The following is a 20725-nucleotide window of genomic DNA, read 5'->3' on the forward strand; positions in this document are numbered from 1 at the left end:
TACCATCTCATACCTGTTAGAATGTTTATTATCAATAAGACAGGTAATAAGTGTTGGAGAAAACAGTATGGTGGTTCCTCAAAAAATTAAGAATAAAGTTAACATATGATCCAGCAATCCCTCTCCTGGGCATCTACCTGAAGAACTCGAAAACATTTCTTCACCAAGCTCTATGCACCCCTGTGTTCATTGCAGCATTATTCACAGTGGCCAAGGCATGGAGACAACCAAGGTGTCCTTCCGTAGAGGACTGGATAAAGAAGATGTGGTCCATACATGCTATCGAATACTAGTCAGCCACAAGAAAAGATGAAATAGTGCCGTTTGTGACAACTTTGAGAATATTATGCTAAGCAAAATAAGTCAGAAAAGCTAAGAACTGTATGATTTCACTCAAGTGGGATATAAACTGAAATTCATAGACACAGACAACAGTATGGTGGTTACCAGAGGAAAGGGGGTAGGGAGGAAGTAAAGGGTAAGGGAGGCCAAATATATAGTGATGGAAGATGATTTGACTTTGGGTGGTGGGCACACAATGCAATATACAGATGATGTAGAAATGTACAATAAACATAGAAATGTACACTTGAAACATGTATGATCCTATTAACCAATGTCACCCCAATAAATAACTTAAAATCTTAAAAAAAACAAAAACTTCTTCTCAACTTGTAATAATAGATTATAACATATTAGAGGCCTGGTGCACAGATTCGTGCACCGGTGGGGTCCCTTGGCCTGGCCTGCAGGATCGGGCCGAAACCAGCTCTCTGACATCCCCTGAGGGGTCCCGGATTGCGAGAGGGGCCAGGCCAGGCCAAGGGACTCCACTGGTGTACGATTGGGGCCAGGGAGGGACCCTGAGAGGGCTCCAGTGCATGTCCGGCCTGTTTCAATTGGCCGGGCCCCAGCAGCAAGCTAACCTACTGGTCGAGCGTCTGCCCCCTGGTGTCAGTGTGCATCATAACGACTGGTCAAATGGTCCAATGAACGGTCGGACACTTAGCAATTAGGCTTTTATTATTATATAGGATATGTATACTCTCTGACTATCATTCATTGAATCGATACTTATTAGATATTTGAGTAATTACTACATGTTAGATGTTATGGTGTATACTACTATTGTCATTGAACTACATATGTATGTGGGTGTTTGTTTTTTTAGTATAAAGACAGTTAGTCTGTGACCCTCTACATTTTATTTTATGTAAACTGCATTTTTTTTTTTTTTTTCAGAATAATGAGAAACAAATGCGGCAGCTCTCTGTGATTCCACCTATGATGTTTGATGCAGAACAAAGACGGGTCAAGTTCATTAACATGAATGGGCTTATGGAGGACCCCATGAAGGTTTATAAAGATAGGCAGTTTATGAATGTTTGGACTGACCATGAGAAGGAGATCTTTAAGGACAAGTAATTTAAATTTTAAATTATTATCCACTAGAAGCTTACATAGTTAGTAAAAAACACTTAGCCCCGTTTTGGCATTTGAATTGATACTGCAAAGTATAGAATATAGATTTGAGAGGATCTTCCCATAGGTTTATAGGTGGATATATAGGTAACAGATAAGAACTGGGGTTATGTAGTCATGTTAAGACAGGTACCCAAACATGGGTGGTATCTGAATCATCTGGGGTGCTTTTTTAAAAGTACAGATTTCTGTGCTCTATCATAGACCAGTCCAGTCATTTCCTGGTGGATGGTACACAGGAACCTGTGCTCTTTAAAAGATTCCAGCGATACTACAGTTGTTCCTCAGGTTGGCAGCTAGGAACCACTGGGATTTAGTTGGTACATATTTCTATTCTCGAGGTTTGCACCTCCCCCCCTGCTTTTGAGTTGTTAAAATATTTGTGTGTGTGTGTGTTTGTGTGTGTTGTTGTGTTTTTTTTTACACAGGTTTATCCAGCATCCAAAAAACTTTGGACTAATTGCATCCTACTTGGAAAGAAAGGTGAGAAATGGTTGGCATTGAAAATGTTTATACGTTTTTGATGGTTGCTACTTTGAAATTTTATGCTCTAATACCAAAAATAGTTAACAGCATCTGACTTTTGCAAAGGGCTTGCTACAGAAAAGATTTTCATGTGACTAATATAGTGATATTTATAATTATATGCTTACAAATCCTTAGCACAGAACACAGACTAATAATATTCATGGTTAAAATTGTATTTTTCTAAAAACACATAGATTACAATGCTTTTTTAACCTCATTAAATTTCTAATTAAAATATCATGGTCCTGATTTTTCCTGAATGTTTTTCACAGTGGGTTGAATAGTGTTTTGTGGAAAAATATTTAAAGAGACAATTTGAATGTTTACATATATGCAGTAAGAATAGGAATTGAGTTACTGATTAATAAGAAAGTTGTTGAATGTTTCTGATAGTTACTAGTATTTTTTATGTAATTTGGATTGCCTATTGAAGTAGTAGACATAATATGTACATTTTTAGAGCCCATAATATGTACATATGTGTTTCACCTCAATTTATACTTTGAGAAAACCAGAGATTTTCCAGAAAGTGTTACTTGATTTTTTAAAAAAATTTATTTCTTTGGATCCTCAAAAACATTTCTTTTTTACTTATAGAGTGTTCCTGATTGTGTTTTATATTACTACTTAACCAAGAAAAATGAGAATTATAAAGCCCTAGTTAGAAGGAATTATGGAAAACGCAGAGGAAGAAACCAGGTGTGTTTCAATACTGTATGGAAGATGTTTCAGGGTTGGTGTAAAGAGGAAGATGAAATTGTTATAATAGGAGCTTTGTACTTAATAACCTGTACTTTGGGGATTAGCGTTTCTATTAAATTAGGATATTATGAACATGTTTTGAAGTTAAGCTATATATTTTTAAGTGTTATATTTTTTATTTTGAATGTATTTTAAGTTTCTAGTATGAGAAACTTATTAATTAATGAGAAAAGTTTTATACTTCCATGTCATCTAAATTGTGCATATCAGTGTTAACAATAATAATGTAATTAAATTTGAGACCCTTAACACCTTATTTGCTATATCATCTTTACCAGTCCTTTGTTTGAGGAAGAGACAGGTAGGTAAGAGAGAGAAATATAGCATGGTAACCAGAGTAGCGGATTTAATTTCATTTTGGGAGTTTAGATAGTTTAAATCTTAAAAAGCACTTGAGCCGTGGCTGGTGTGCCTCGGTTGGGTTTTGTCCTGTGCACTGAAAGATTGCCGGTTCGATTCCCATGTGCCCCGGTCCCGCTGGTAGAGGGCATGTAGGAGGCAGCTGACTGATGTTTCTATCCTTCTCACTCTTCCTCTGTCTTCAAAAATCAATTGAAAAAAATCTTAAAATAAATAAATAAATACCTCAAAGAAAGTACTTCACCTAAAAAGATAGTTTTTAATACAATGTAGTATATGTTTTCACAGTTGCAACTCGGTTACTTCTTCCAAAATACTCAGCAGCTGTCACAGCTCATGTATGCTTTACCAGTGAGACTGTTGGGAGAATGCAATCACCTGTTAACCCTCCCCACCCGGATACAAGTCGCAACATTGAATTGTATGCATGAACTTGGACAGCTGCTGACTGTTTATTAGCATGCCTAAATTTCTTATGGTTTCTGTACACAGCTACCCTTTCTTCCCTTGGTCTCTTTGGTCACCAGATACAGGTTGACACAGTTTTTTCATTATTTATAGTCATAACTTTTGTGTTTTCTGGGTCATTTTTTCTTACAGAACACTACCTCATAAGATGTAATTACATGTTCTTCAAAACTTATTTCTTGGTCAAAAAAAGTATAGGGAGTGTTTCCTAAGTCAACTATGTGAAATACTGCTAGAGGTTGAGTCAGCTGAGGTGACCTTGATATGCATTTTCAGTGGATTGGTGAGGGAGTCAGAAATAAGATTATAGTGAACTGAAGGGGATATAGAAGGTGTGGAAGTGGCAATAGTATAAGTGTAGTCTTGTTTGTAAGATTTGCTCATAAAACAAAACAGAAATGGGTGGCAGGGCTGATGGGGATAAGAAGGGAGGAAAAGAGTATGCTTGTACATCTGTGGGACTGATAGTGTAGAAACAGAGATAGATGCTTGTAGAGCTGAAAAGATTTATGAACTGAATGGCAGCAAACTGAATGTTGGTAGTGAGATAGGAAACACTGTTCCACTAAAGGAGTCAGGACTTTCCCCCTGCTTTCTACCGGCAAAGTGCAAACAAGGTCCTTTTGCCAGAGGTGCTTGAGCCCATCTATGTTTTCAACAAGTTTCAGCTACAATTTAAAAAAAAAAAGCTTTATTATTAACTACAAACTAGTATTTGTAAGTTTAATTTTATATTTAGAAATTGTATATGTTACTGTTTAATTTTTTTCAATACCTGGTAATGTAACGGGATAATTGGATGTTTATTATACCTTATCAATGCTGGATTAGCCACCCCCTCACCTGCTCCACCATCCCGCCTGTGGGGTGATCAGTCGGGCTGGGCCTTCCACCTGGCTCCATCAGCACCTGGGAGCCCGACGGCGGCCCCGCTCCCAGCCGCCACCACCCCTGGTTGCCGTCTGTAGGGCGATCGGCAGGGCGATTGGGCCCCCGCTCGCACCCGCCTTGACCTGGCGCCTCATGGCAGCTCCTGCATTGAGCATCTTCCCCCTGGTGGTCAGTGCACGTCATAGCGACCATTCGGATGGACACTTATCACATTAGCCTTTTATATAATGGTTGTAATTTCAGCTTAGAAATATTTGTGCTTTACTTTTTTTCACTTTATTATATCCTTTTTATTTTTCCAAATTACTTCAGTCTTGATAAATGACCATAGCTGTCTACTAATTCCATTAAATGAATGTCCCCCAAAAGAGTAAAAGCATAAAGATGTTTCATGTACTATTATCCTAATATATATAAAAAGCTAGGTGGCGTCACAACCGAACTGGCGACCGGTCACCATGAAGTGCATGGAGCACCTCTCGGGTCCCCCTCTCCCCCAGCCCCCCAAGCTGCTCGCCATGAGTGGGGGCTGGTGGTGGGGCGGGACTGGGGACTGTTGAGCGGCGGTGGCGGGCTGCTTCGCGGCGTGTCCGTGAGCTTAGCGGAGCAGTCACCCAGGTGGCAGTGAGTTCCATGAAGCAGCCGCGGGGCAGGGGAGTTTTGCAGAGCAGTTGTGGGGGAGCCTCGCAGAGCAGTGGCGGAGCAGGGGGTGTTTCGCAGAGCGTCCAGCGGCGAGCTTCGCGGGGCGGCAGCAAGCTTCGCAGAGCAGTCGAGGGGCTGGGGGAGCCTCGCGGAGCAGTTGGGCCGCGAGCATGGCGGAGCGTCCTGGGGCGGGGAGCTTCAAGTAGTGTCGCAGGGCGGCAGAGGCCTTGCGACGGAGGCCAGGCTAGGCCTAGGGACCCTAACCGAGCACGATTTCATGTGCGCTGGGCCTCTAGTCCATAATGATGAAAAATTGAGAATTTTTTTAATACTAGGGGGATGGGGTTTGGTAGGTTATCCAATTTTAAGTTAAAGTTGAAATGCTTAAGTGACAGATTAGATATAGGAGTTACAAAAAGAGAAAACCAACCTTAGATTTCTAGTGGAATCTTAACATTTTTGATTCTTTGATGGGTTCAAATACTATGGGCATGTGTGTGTGTATGTATATCTGACCTTTTAAACAACATGTAGAACATATTAAAGAGCATTAGACTTTTTAAAAAATACATGATTCCTAATTACATTGTAAAAGATTAATAAATCATTTATTTTTTTGCATAGATAATTATTAAAATTAATCATCAGAATTTGAGGAGCTAGTTCTTTTACCTTTGAATTTTATAAATGATGGTTTATTCTAGCAGCAAATTGCCCGACCATCACAAGAAGAAAAAGCAGAAGAAAAAGAGGAAGATAAAGCAGAAAAAACAGAAAAAAAAGAAGAGGAAAAAAAAGATGAAGAAGAAAAAGATGAAAAGGAGGACTCTAAGTAAGTTAAATACTTAGCATTAAATAATTAATTAAATGTTATACTTATTTTTAAATAATAAAATTGAATCTTTTGAAGATATAAAACTTAAGATAAAAGAATCAATGTGATGTGTGCTTTAACCGTTGAATAGTTACTTGACATAAATAAGGAGTGGAGTATTGCAGTAAATATAACTTTTGGCTTATGGGGTTTATTTGCCAGACATGGTATATATTACTTCAGAAGAAATAGGCTATAATAATATATACTTATCACTGAGTTACATCAAATTTAATCTTTGATTTCAAAGATACCTCATGATCTTTTTTTGTACCTCATTGTATAATACCTAAATTTCAGCTTTATTTATTTCATCTATCATAAAAAATAGAGTTCCTGGTTTGTTTGTGGTTGTTGCTGTTTTTTGAGGTTATAAAAGTAATTCTTGCTCATCATAGAAAATTAGGAAAAGAGAGCACAATATAAAGAAAATCAGTCTGTGATTCTGCCACTCAGAGACTGTTGATTCCTTTGTGTACATATTGTGTCGGTGGTGTGGGGGGCTGAGCGGCCGGGTTGGTTGTGTCTCCCCCAGGGGTCAGCGTTATTAAAGCATTGTTTGCATAGAATAATAGTCACCAATTGTAGGTGTAAATGTTGATACATTTTGACAAGTGTGTGCATTGGAGTAACCATTACCACAACCGTGATGTAGATAGAACGTTTTCTTTATTTTTGCGAGTCAGTTTCATTATATTTATAATTTCCATATTAGATAGAACATTTTCATCACCCCACAAAGTTCCCATATGCTCCTTTGCAGAGTTTCTCTCCCCACTTTTCTGGCATCTGGCAATTGCTAATCTATTTTGTTTTTTCTAGAATTTTATATAACTGAATTATGCAGTATAGAATCCATGTATGGCTTCTTTTACTTAGCATAATGCTTTTGAGGTGATACATAATGCATGTCAGTAGTTTGTTCCTTTTTAATATTTACTGTGTTATTTTTATAATGCTCTTGGAAATATTGAAGTTTTGTGTCAAATAAAGCAGCCTTAATCATTTGACATGGCTTTTAAAGGTTGGATATTTATGCCATTCTAATATTCTACTTTAGGAAGATACCCATTTAAAAAATACATATTTTTTTAGTTGTTCACGTATAACATTTATATTCCCATGTGGTCATTGTTCTGCTCATATAGAACTACTATATCTTGATTTTACTTTTTTTTCTTAAAATCTCTAATTTGTTTAACAAACATTCATTTATTACTGATGTGACTAGGATGTTATGGAGGATTAAAAAATACATAAGATATCTACTACTCCCAAGAAGTTTATGAACTAGTTATAGTTAGTAGGAGAATATTAGACAAGATACAAGTACTATTTTTAAAATTAATTTATTTAGTTTTTAAATATTTTTATTGATTTCAGAGAGGGAAAGAGAGATAGAAACATCAGTAATGAGAATCATTGATTGGCTGCCTCCTGCACACCCTCTACTGGGGATTGAGCCCACAACCCGGGCATGTGCCCTTACCTGAATTGAATCATGACCTCCTGGTTCATAGGTCAACACTGAACCACTGAGCTTTGCTGGCTCAGCTACAAGTACTATTTTTTTAAGAAAAGAAAGAAAAGCCTGGAAGAAATGAACAAACCCAATAAATTTATGTTGAAAGATTGAGAAGAGGTTGAGGTTTACTATTAGTGGAACCTCTGTTCTTGAATTTAATTCATTCCGGACGGCAGTTCAAGAAGTGATTTATTCGAAAACGGAATCATTTTTTCTATTTAGAAATAATGTAAGTTGAATTAATTCATTCCAGAATCCCAAATGATTCCCCGTTTTAACCTTTCTTATATACAGTACAAGTCTAATGTACTATTTAATCTATAAACAAACACTTCTTTTCTCAAATTTGTTGAACGCCCCCCTACTAGCCTTAAAGCAGTCACTTTCAGCACTCATTCCAGGGTGTCTTTCAGGGAGTCAGTATGTGCCATCTTCACTTTCTCACATATCATTGCCTCTGAAATGCTGTCACTGGCTCACTGCTTTCATTTATCCAAATCAACAACTGTTTTTCTACCTCTTCAATTGCCTGTGATCATTGTTCTTTCACACCCTTAGCAATATTAGCATTCTTGATGGCCTCTTTAGGTTTTAAAATTGTGCTAAGCATTCCTTTGTCCAGCAGCAGCAACAACAAAAAAACACAAAAATATTCACAGCACAATTTTCTGAGATGTTAACAAGGAGAGGTTTAGCTGTAAACTGACTCATACTGGTGCATTCTCTCCTTTGTTTGTGGTCTAGAGAGGCTTTTTATCATGCAGATGTATCAGCATGAAGGTTGTCAGGTCAAAACTGAAGTTTTAGTCAATAACAGACATTTTTTCTTTGAACAACTTGGTTGAGAACCGAATTATTGGAGAGGGGAGACCTTCAAGAACCAAGGTTTGACTATACTGTCTGGATAATTTAGAGGGCTTTATGTAGGAAGTACTTGTTAAGGTGGGGTAGAATAAAGGGAACAATGTTAATAGATAATGCCTCTTTGAGAAATGACAGATGATGGTTTCATTAGAATAGAACATAGTGTGCCTGAAAAAGAAAATTAGAAAACAGATTGGTGTTAGATTACGTAAAGCCTTAATGAAAGCTAAAATGTAGACTTCATTTAGGAGACTCTGTGGAAATAGACAAGGGTTAGAATAGATGGAATGATTTATTACCAAAATTACTCTGCTAGAATAATGTTGTACTAGCAATATAGAATGAATGGATTAGAGATATAAGAGTCAGGGAACCTGTTATAAAAGACTGTCATTAGGGTACTAAGATACTGAATAAGTACAGTGGTAGTTGAAATAGAGATGGTGAATTAATGGGAGAAATATTAATGAGATGAAATACCCAAAATTTGTCATCAGATTACATACAGGAAGTAAAGAAAAAGGGAAAGAGCTAAAGATGATGTCAAATTTATACCTAAGTGTTTATGAACATGGTGGTATTGTTAGCAACAAATGATTAGAGAGTGAGGTGGATCAAAAGCAAGGTGGTGAGATGAGCATGTTTTTGCATATTGATGGGAAATTCAGGTGGTGCAGTAATTGGGAAAAACAAGTCTGGATTTTAGGAGATTTAGGAGTTGGAGTATGAGTCCAGTAGAATTGATGTAAATAGGTAATCTCACAGAACTTTAAGGCCAGAGTGAGCTTTGGGAAATCCCTACATTAAAGGATGATCGGGAAAAAGCAGGCCCAGAAAGAGACCCAGAAGAGCAATAGGGATATTAGAAATGTGTGAAATTCTAAAAGCAAAGTTGGGAAGGATATAAAAAGATTTGTCCACAGTATCAGTTGCAACAGAAAGAGTAATGTGACGGGAAGTAAAGGTTATTTGATTTTGCAGTTTTTAATTCATTGGCGACTTTTGACAAAACCTCTTTAATCGGAGGCTGTAGTATAAAGCAGATTGGTAAGGGAATACAGAAGTGAAGGGAGAGAGAGCTACATGGTAATTCCAAGGGTAATTTAGAACTAAAGGGGAAAGAATTATTCTTGAAACATTTGGGGGCAGGGGAGTGACTTACAAAGCCACAATAGGTCTGTATTTGAAGTAGGTAAAATTAAAACAAACAACAAAAAACCCACCTTCCATTAACCATTTGTACACCATAGGTGTCTATAGATGCAAGCGGCGAACCTCTTTAAATTAAATTCAAAATATCGTGGCAGTTAACTAGTTAAGCAAGAATAGTTGAGTGTTTGAATGTTGCCATCTTTTTGTTCATTTGTAAAAATGTACATTAAGCACCTTGCTTTAAAAAATTTTATTTTTCAATTATATTTGATGTATAATATGATATTAATTTCAGGTGTACAACTCAGTGATTAGACATTTATATAATCTATGAAGTGATATCCCTGATAAATCTAAGCACCTTGCTTTTAACTATAACAACCCTGAGAGATAAGAAAGACAGAGAGAATGGTTTTCCAGTATTACATGTAGTACTATTGCTATAGTAATGACCGCTTATTGTGTTTTTCCTAAGTGCCTGAGACTATGTTAAGCACTTTATAGCCTGAAGGAAGTTTAGCTTTTTAATATATATATATATATATATATATATATATATATATATATTTGATTTTTTACAGAGAGGAAGGGAGGGAGATAGAGAGTTAGAAACATCAATGAGAGAGAAACATCAATCAGCTGCCTCCTGCACACCCCCTACTGGGGATGTGCCCACAACCAAGGTACATGCCCTTGACCGGAATTGAACCTGGGACCCTTGAGTCTGCAGGCCAATGCTCTATCCACTGAGCCAAACCGGTTAGGGCGGAAGTTTAGCTTTAACCCTTTGCACTCGCTTGCTTTTTTCTCGATTCCTTTATTCTACTCGGGATTTAATTTTTTAAATACCCCAGCTTTTACAAAGCGCGGCAGTAGAATAAAAAACTGGAGTTTCTTTTCATACAAACTTATTTATTTGGATTTTTTAATATTTCAAATTATTGGTACATTCAAAGAGTATAAAAAGAGCTGCTACCGATGCTAACTGTGTCGAGTCACACTCGACATCCGAGTGCAAAAGGTTAATAGTAGCAAACACCTACGAAATTTACTATGTTCCAGACACTGTTCTAAGCATTTTACAGAAACTAATTTTTGTAATTCTCACAACAGCCCTATGAAATATACTATTATTATCCTAATATTACAGACTAGAGGCCCGGTGCACGAAATTCATGCACTTGGGGCAGGGGGGTGTCCCTCAGCCCAGCCTGTGCCCTCTTGCAGTCCAGGAGCTCTCAGGAGATGTCCAACTGACAGCTTAGGCCCGCTTCCCGGACATCGTTAGCACTGCCGCCTCTGTGAGAGAGGCTCCTGCCACTGCCGCTGCACTCGCTAGCCGTGAGCCCAGCTTAGGGCTTCTGGCTGAGCGGCGCTTCCACTGTGGGAGCACACTGACCACCAGGGGGAAGTTCCTGCATTGAGCGTCTGCCACCTGGTGGTCAGTGTGCGTTACAGCAACTGGTCTTTCTGCCATTTGGTCGATTTGCATATTAGCCTTTTATTATATAGGATGAGAAAAACAGCTCCACAGAGTAAGGTTGCTTGTCCTAGGTCATCACAGGGCTAGTCATCACATAGAGCTCTGTATGGACCCAGGCAGCCTGGGTCCAGAGGCCATTTTCTAACTATTGGGCCATATTGCCCTGTTTGTACATAACTATCCTGGAGGTGGTTAAGAATGTGGAGCTTGCTTTAATAAAACAATATTGTAGACTGTTATTACAGAAAGAGCATCTGTCATAAAGAGTGTCCGTTTCAGCTTCTTCATTTCACAAAGGAGAAAACTTGTGTCGCAGCAAAGGCCAGAAATCCAGGACTCCTACCTTTCCATGTCCCCTGCCTCTGCATTGCAGGTGCAGAGGGTTGTTCTGTGCTTCATTCCTTCCTCAGAGAGAGTTCTTGTATCTAAGGTGATTTGAAATGTGTTCACAGTTTAAGTCCATTAAACAAATAAAACAGGCCTTTGTGAAATATCTTAATTTGAATCAGTCAAAACTCCTCAAAATTGGGGCATGACAATTTTTTATAAATTTTGTTTTAGTAATGAAGGGATTGGTTAGTTTTATTCAGTTTCTATTTAAATATTTTTCAAAGCTGCCTTCTTTGACATATGTATACCTTAAATCACATAAACTTTTCATTCACTTTTGTTTCCAGAGAAAATACTAAGGAAAAGGACAAAACAGAAGGTATAGCAGAAGAAACTGAGGAGAGAGAGCAGGCCATACCCCGGGGACGAAAGACTGCCAATAGTCAGGGCCGCCGAAAGGGCCGGATCACCAGGTCCATGACAAATGAAGCCGCTGCTGCCAGTGCTGCAGCTGCAGCTGCCACCGAGGAGCCCCCTCCACCTCTGCCACCGCCACCGGAACCCAGTGAGTGGGTGGATGGAGGGAACAGGCCACACTTTGGGTTGGGATTCTGTTTCAGTGCTAGGCTGGGGCAGCAGGGACCTCTGATATTGACAACCTAGAAATACTCTGCAAGTCTGGCTTTCATATTTTTCAAATTCCTTTGTAAGAGAACAACAGCCCCAATTTTGCTACCCTAATAGAGCTCTTCTTCTTTTTACTTACTTATAATCCCAATGTACATGCTACTTTGTTTTCTGATATTTATATGAATATATTCTAGTTCCTAAGCCATCTTGAATTTTACTCGGATGACTGTAAATGTTGGCATTGTGCCTTGAGGCACAATTTCCTGACCCATTCCCTGTTGTTATCCTCTACCCTCCTTTTAAGCTAACATAGCACTGTAATTAAAAAAAAATTCATATAGCATTTTCTTTCTGTTAAATTATCTTCTATAGGAATGAATTCTGAATATTGAGTCCAAGAGTTCAAAGCATTTGTCATTGTTGCTAAGTATTGTCTCATTAGTTTGTAAAGGATTATGTTAATGTCGAGTACCACCATTGGTGGTTCAGTGGTACCAATATACTGTAAGATTAAGTATGAAAGAAAATACAAGTTCTAGGAATGGCAAGAATAATGTGAGGGAAATAAGTAGACAAGAGGATGGGGGCAGATCACAAAGGGCCTTGTTTGAACTATATGCTGCATTGCTTACAAAGTGGGGAGCTTACAAAGTTTTTAAATAGAAGAGTGCTTTGATTAGATTGGAGTTCAGATATCTCTAGTGACAGTTGTGGAGCTCACATTAGAAGAAGGGGTGGAGGAAGAGGGACCAGCTAGAAGGGCAGCATTATGCATGCAGTGGCCCAGGCAAGGAGAGGTGGACTCAGGGTATTAGAATTGACACACATCATTGGATGTGAGTGGTAAATGGGAGGAATGATTCAAAAATGACTAGCCTGACGATCCTGTTACTAATTTGAGTGACTGGGTGGATGGTAGTACATACTATTGAGAAGGGGAATCTAGCAGGCGCTCATTTCAGGCCTGATAGTCTCAATTTTCTAAAATAAAAGAGAAAGTGTTCAGTTCGTGATCCATCCGTGTTTACTAGATGTCAGGCACGGAGGATGAATTTAAGAGCCTCCAAGAGAGGAAGAGATGGGGGACTCAGAGAAAGGGAGAGGACTGTGCCTGGACCAGCAGGTGGAGTGCTGTTTCTTCCTCTGACTCTTCATTAGGGAAGGATGGAGCTCTAATAATTGGGAAGGCACTGGGCAAAGTGGGACTTCTTAGAAAATAAATTAATGGTAATCAAACATGGAGATATGGACAGAACTTTAAAAAACATTAAGAATGATCACAGAGGTGTTGCATTTTCCCCGTTAGTTTGGTGGGGGAAGAGGCTGATACCATCCTATTTCTTTAGTTTCTTTCACCAAATGTCAGATAAATAGGTTACAAATTATGTGGTCTGTGCCATATAAACTGAATGAAAGATTTGGGTTAATCTTTCTCTAACTTATTAGGTTTTCTCTCTTTATTTTAGTTTCTACAGAGCCTGTAGAAACCTCTCGGTGGACAGAAGAAGAAATGGAAGTTGCTAAAAAAGGTAAATGATAGTTCAGATTCTTTAAGTTTTTTTGTTTTTGTTTTTAATATTATTAATAACTAGTCGCCTGGTGCACGAATTCATGCACATTGAAAGGGAATTAATTAGAGGAAATATTTTAATATTGCTATTTGCTTTCTCTATAATAGAAGTGTCAGAGATGAAAGAAAATTAGTAAAATGTATATGAAAATATCAATTGCCTCAAAGAGAGCCCCGGGCTACCCAACCGGGGCCCCACGATCAGTTGCCATGCAGAGGGAGGCCCCATCCACCTGCTGCAGTGTCACCGGCCAGGTAGCCTAGGCCTTCCTCTTTGGGGCGATCAATCGCGGAGCCCCCACACCCCCCTATCAATCGCCCTGCAGAGGGTGGCCTGGGCCTCCCCCTGCGGGGGCGATCGTGGGTTGATGGCGGGGCCCCCCAACCGATCTCATTGCACCCGCCTTGGCTGGCCTGGCACCAGTGTGAGTCATAACATGGTCTTCTAGACGGTCGTCCGGACGGTCATTCTGCTGTTTGGTTGTTCGGTCGATTTGCATATTATGCTTTTATTATTATAGATGAGTGAGATAGAGTTAATTTTTTTAATCTAAGAAAAATGTTCTTCCACAATGATAAGTAGAATTTAGAAGTAAACTTACAAGTTCTTTTTCTTTTTACTGTGTGGTTGGTACCTTACAAGGTACCCCAAGTGTACCTTGTTGAAGAGCCACTTTTAAGGGGCTTAAGGTTCTCATTTTATTAAAGAGCAAGTAGGATATTTTCACTTTTCCAGAATAGTTGCGATTAATGCTTTTAAAGTTGTTTTGGAAGGTATTTCCATATAAAAAGTTTGTATTTCGGTTATTTAAATGTTGCACTGAATAGGATGGTAAATAACTTCTTAGTGTTTATTTGGTAAGGCATTTGATTAAAAACTACTAAGAAATTACACTGCGATTCAGAGAAGAGTATGAACATTATAGCCAGACAAACAAAAGTTAGGATCCTGTCCTTGATCTTATTCTGGAACCTTTTGGGTCTTGTTTTTTCCCACTGTTGCTTATTAATCCACTGTTGCTTATTAATAAAGCCTAATATGCTAAGTGTTCAGTTGACCGGTTCATTCAACCAATCAAAGCATAATATGCTAATGATATACTAAGGCTGCTCAACCTCTCACTATGATGTACACTGACCACTAGGTGGCAGATGCTCTGAGCAAGATGGGCCAGACATGCCCTGAAGCCCTCCTGCAGTCCCGCCCTGGCTGGCTGACCCCCTGCATCCCTCCTTGGCTCCAATCATGCACCGGTGGGGTCCCTCAGCCTGGCCTGTGCCCTCTCACAATCGAGGACCTCTCAGGGGATGTGGGAGAGCTGGTTTCGGCCCAATCCCGCAGGCCAGGCCAAGGGACCCCACTGGTGCACGAATTCGTGCACCAGGCCTCTAGTGTAATGTAAAATGTAAAATTCTAATAGGATAAATAATTGGTTTATAAATAAATAATTTTTTTTCAAATATAATAATTTTTGAGAGATCAACCAACTTTTGGGGGAGTTAAGTATTTACCTTGTAATTCTAGAGAGGTTATTGTAAATAGCTTGACTTTTAGTGATACATTTCAGACTTACTTTCTATTTCCAGGTAATGAGTGATGCATTTAAGTATCATATAAACCAACTTTACCAAAAATACAGCAGTTAGTGTTCTCTTTTATTTGAAGTTTGCCATGGTTAGAGAATTTGTGATTTGTCATGATTACATGTTTAACTTTTTATTATATTTATTTTTTAAAATATATTTTTATTGATTTTAGAGAGGAAGGGAGAGGGAGAGAAAGATAGAAATATCAATGATGAGAGAGAATCATTGATCAGCTGCTTCCTGCATGCCCCCTACTGGGATCGAGTGGGAAACCCCAGGCATGTGCCCTTGGCTGGAATCGAACCTGGGACTCTTCAGTCCTCAGGCCTACGCTCTATCCACTGAGCCAAACCGGCTAGGGCCATGTTTAACTTTTTTAAAGATTCACATTTATTTTCTGATCATCAAAATTTCATAGTGAAGTAAGTAGATATTAGCTATATCATAATTTTTTTCAGGTAGATACTCTAACATATGACTGTTTACTCACCACTCTTTTCATCTCTTATTAATATATTGGGTAAGATTTAGAAGTGATCTTCCAGTAATTATTAAAGAAGCTACTGGAATTAACCTTGAAAAACTGATGTTTTTCTATAAATTCTTAAATTTACAATGGAAAATTTTGCTTGGGTACACCTGTATCTAAAGTATATCTCTGGCTGGATAACTCTTATGTATATATGCATTTTTATACCCATATTCCTTCAACATGTGTATGTGTGCATATATGTATTATTTGATTAAAAAGTGTCAGATGGCATAGATTTCTGTGATGCTTTGGGTTACAACAGATTTTTTCAAATGGTTAATTTTTCTTAGGACATTTCTTGACTGTGAATGGACTGAAGACATGCTGATGATCCATGGAGTCTTGTATATGTGTATACATACATATACATACATACATACATACAGGATGGGGCAAAAGTAGGTTTATAGTTGTGAATACATAAAACACAGAGTTTATTCTTATGTTATTAATTACTAGAGGCCCGGTGCATGAATTCGTGCACAATTGGGGTCCCTTGGCCTGGCCTGCAGGATCGAGCTGAAACCGGTTCTCTGTCATCCCCTAAGGGGTCCTAGATTGAGAGAGGGTGCAGGCCAGGCCGAGGGACCCACTGGTGCACTATCGGGGCTGGGAAGAGACGCGGGAGGTTGGCCAGCTGTGGGAGGGGGGACCACGGGAGGGCTCCAGGGCATGGCCATCCTGTCTTGCTCAGTCCTAATCGGCTGGACCCCAAGCAGCAAGCTAATCTACCAGTTGGAGCATCTGCCCCTGGTGGTCAGTGCACGTCATAGCGAGCGGTTAAGCAGCCTTAGCATATCATTAGCTTATTATGCTTTGATTGGTTGAACGGCTGACCAGATGACCGGACACTTAGCACATTAGGCTTTTATTGTATAGGATTTTATTATTTTCCATATGAACAAGTATAAAGCTACATTTGCCCCACCCTGCATATATATCGTTATGTTAATCATTTATATTTGATTATATTATTAACTTTATATTGATACACTGTTTCCAAAGATTTAAAAATACCATCCCATAACAACAGACCCCGCTGAGATACAAAGGATTGTTACAAAATACTACGAACAACTCTATTCCAACAAACTGCACAACCTGGAGGAAATGGACATATTCCTAGAAAAATATAACCTTCCAAAAATCAATCAGGAAGAATCTAAACAGCTCAATAGGCCAGTAACTATAGATGAAATTGAAGCAATCATCAAAAAGCTTCCGGCAAACAGCCGAAACCGGTTTGACTCAGTGGATAGAGCGTCTGCCTGCGGACTGAAGGGTCCTGGGTTCGATTCTGGTCAGGGGCATGTACCCTGGTTGCGGGCACATCCCCAGTGGGGGGTGTGCAAGAGGCAGCTGATCGATGTTTCTCTATCATCGATGTTTCTAACTCTCTATCCCTCTCTCTTCCTCTCTGTAAAAAATCAATAAAATATATTATATTAAAAAAAAAAAAAAAAAGCTTCCGGCAAACAAAAGCCCGGGGCCTGATGGCTTCACAGGAGAGTTTTACCAAACATTCAAGGAAGAACTAAAATCTATCCTCCTCAGACTATTCCAAAAAATTCAAGAGGAAGAAACATTTCCAAGCTCCTTCTATTAATCCAGCATCACCCTAATACCAAAACCAGATAAAGACAACACAATGAAAGAGAATTACAGACCAATATCCCTCATGAACATAGATGCCAAAATCCTCAACAAAATTCTAGCAAATCGAATCCAGCAGTACATCAGAAAGATCATACACCATGACCAAGTAGGATTTATCCCAGGAATGCAAGGATGGTACAATATCTGCAAATCAATAAACGTGATACATCACATAAACAAATTGAGAGATAAAAATCACATAGTCATATCAATTGATGCAGAAAAAGCATTTGACAAAATCCAACACCCTTTCTTGATAAAAACTCTCAACAAGGTGGGAATAGAAGGCTCATATCTCAACATAATAAAAGCGATATATGATAAACCCACAGCAAACATCATACTCAATGGACAAAAACTAAAAACATTTCCCCTAAGAACAGGAACAAGACAGGGATGCCCACTCTCACCACTCCTGTTTGACATAGTACTGGAAGTATTAGCCATTGCAATTAGACAAGAAGAAGAAATAAAAGGCATCCAAATTGGAAAAGAACAAGTAAAGCTGTCTTTATTTGCAGACGACATGATATTGTACCTAAAAAATCCAAAAGACTCCGTCAAAAAACTAATAGACTTAATAAGTGAATTTGGCAATGTAGCAGGATACAAAATTAACGCCAAGAAATCTATGGCCTTTCTATACACCAATAGTGAACATACAGACAGAGAGACTAAAAAGGCAATCCCATTTACCATCGCACCAAAAAAATTAAGATACCTAGGAATAAACTTAACTAAGGAGGTAAAAGACCTATACACGGAAAACTACAGGACACTGAAAAAAGCGATAGAGGAAGATGTAAACAGATGGAAGAACATACCATGTTCATGGATTGGTAGAATCAACATCATTAAAATGTCCATACTACCCAAAGCAATCTATAGATTTAATGCACTCCTCATTAAAATACCAACGGCATATTTCACAGACCTTGAAAGAACTCTCCAAAAATTCATCTGGAATAAAAAAAGACCCCGAATAGCCACAGCAATCCTGAGAAAGAAGAATAAAGTAGGAGGGATCTCAATACCAGATTTCAAGCTGTATTACAAAGCCACTATTCTCAAAACAGCCTGGTACTGGCACAAGAACAGACATATAGGTCAATGGAATAGAATAGAGAATCCAGATATTGACCCAAACCACTATGCTCAATTAATATTTGACAAAGGAGGCATGAACATACAATGGAATCAAGACAGTTTCTTCAATAAATGGTGTTGGGAAAATTGGACAGATACATGCAAAACAATGAAGCTAGATCACCAACTTACACCATACACAAAAATAAACTCAAAATGGATACAGGACTTAAACATAAGACGGGAAACCATAAAAATACTAGAGGAATACACAGGCAGCAAAATCTCAGACATATGCCAAAAGAACTTCTTCACCGATACTGCCCCTAGGGCAATGGAAGCTAAAGAGAAAATAAACAAATGGGACTACATCAAAATAAAAAGCTTTTGCACAGCAAAAGAAACTATCAACAAAACAACAAGAAAGCCCACTGTATGGGAGAACATATTTGCAAATGCTATCACTGATAAAGGTTTAATCTCCAACATCTACAGGCAGCTTATACAACTTAATAAAAGGAAGATAAATGATCCAATAAAAAAATGGGCAACAGACCTAAATAGAATCTTTTCAAAAGAAGACAGAAGGAAGGCCAAGAGACACATGAAAACATGCTCAATGTCACTAATTATCCGAGAGATGCAAATCAAAACAACAATGCGATACCATCTCACACCTGTCAGAATGGCTATCATCAACAAATCAACAAACGACAAGTGTTGGCGAGGATGCGGAGAAAAAGGAACTCTCGTGCACTGCTGGTGGGAATGCAGACTGGTGCAGCCACTGTGGAGAACAGTATGGAGTTTCCTCAAAAAACTGAAAATGGAACTCCCATTTGACCCAGTAATCCCACTCCTGGGAATATATCCGAAGAAACTAGAAACGCCAATCAGAAAGGATATATGCACCCCTATGTTCATAGCAGCACAATTCACCATAGCTAAGATTTGGAAACAGCCTAGGTGCCCGTCAGCAGATGACTGGATCAGAAAACTGTGGTACATCTACACAATGGAATACTATGCTGCCATAAAAAAGAAGGAATTCTTACCATTTGCAGCAACCTGGATGGAATTGGAGAACATTATGCTGAGTGAAATAAGCCAGTCAATGAAAGAAAAATACCATACGATCTCACTCATTTATGGATAATAAAGAACATTATAAACTGTTGAACAAAAAGATAGATACAGAGGCAGTAAAACTTCAAACAGTCTGTCAAATTACAGCAGGAAGGTTAGGGAGAGGTAGGGGAGATAAGAAATCAACCAAAGGACTTGTATGCGTGCATATAAGCATAAACAATGGACGCAAAACTCTGGGGGGTGAGGGCATGTATGGGAGTGGGGTGGAGGGGCAATGGTAAGATATGTACACATATAATACCTTAATAAAAAAAATTGAAAAAGTAAATAAATAAATTTTTCTTTCTTTTTTTAAAAAATAAAAAAAATAAAAATAAAAATACCTTCCCAGTCAGTTTACAAGCATTTGAACTATTACGATGTGTCCAGCGTTAACGACTATGCTTCCGTTTGTTTGTTTTTATTATTGTTGTTGTCCCACTTATGCATTCATTGGTTGATTCTTGCATGTGCCCTGATGGGGGATCGAACCTGCAACCTTGGCATACTGGGACAATGCTCAAACCAACTGAGCTCCCTGGCCAGGGCTTTCATGAGCATGTTTTAAATAGAGCTGTTCAGTGAGTTTTGTGTCAATACAGATTTCAATAAGTATTGAAATACTAGTATATCAATGAGTATTAAAAACACTTTTAGTGTTAATGATTGTGAATACAATGATTAAGTTTGTTTTATTATTTCTCTTGTTTACTTTACCAGGTTACTGTTCATTAACATTTGTTCTGTTTTTAAAATACAGGTCTAGTAGAACATGGTCGTAACTGGGCAGCAATTGCCAAAATGGTGGGAACTAAAAGTGAAGCTCAATGTAAAAACTTCTATTTTAACTATAAAAGGCGACACAATCTTGACAACCTTTTGCAGCAGCATAAGCAGAAAGTGAGTATATCAGGCATGGTGAATCTCTTACTTACTGATTTTTACTTACAGTTTTTTGAGCTTCAAAGATAGGTTTTGAGAAAAACTTTTGTAGCTTATATTTTTATTTATTGCATTTACCTGTAAGAGATATGCTAGTTTCTTGGCACAAGTTGACTATTTTTTTATTTACTTCCCAAGGAATAAAACTTCTGTTAGTAGTAATGAGAATTCAGTACATTTGAATTATTACAGACTGGATTTTTAAAATGGGAGGATTTGGGAGTTTGAATTTA

The 20725-nt window shown here is 38.4% G+C and overlaps 1 protein-coding gene across 12 annotated transcripts in view; it reads left to right on the top strand.

The window, feature by feature from the left end:
* The window catches only part of NCOR1 (nuclear receptor corepressor 1), a 205327-nt gene that overhangs the window by 102471 nt on the left and 82131 nt on the right, over positions 1–20725 (top strand). For 8 of the 12 annotated variants that reach the window (XM_079797252.1, XM_079797257.1, XM_079797259.1 and 5 more), the window contains 7 exons: positions 1243–1421; positions 1911–1965; positions 2608–2709; positions 5838–5965; positions 11709–11926; positions 13458–13520; positions 20311–20450. In XM_079797252.1, coding sequence (XP_079653378.1) covers positions 1243–1421; positions 1911–1965; positions 2608–2709; positions 5838–5965; positions 11709–11926; positions 13458–13520; positions 20311–20450 — 885 coding nt within the window. The remainder of the gene's footprint in view (positions 1–1242; positions 1422–1910; positions 1966–2607; positions 2710–5837; positions 5966–11708; positions 11927–13457; positions 13521–20310; positions 20451–20725) is intronic. The other 4 variants (XM_079797248.1, XM_079797254.1, XM_079797256.1 and 1 more) reach the window with 1 other exon arrangement.

Source organism: Cnephaeus nilssonii (genome assembly GCF_951640355.1).
Source record: "Cnephaeus nilssonii genome assembly, chromosome: 19".
Lineage (NCBI taxonomy): Eukaryota > Metazoa > Chordata > Mammalia > Chiroptera > Vespertilionidae > Cnephaeus > Cnephaeus nilssonii.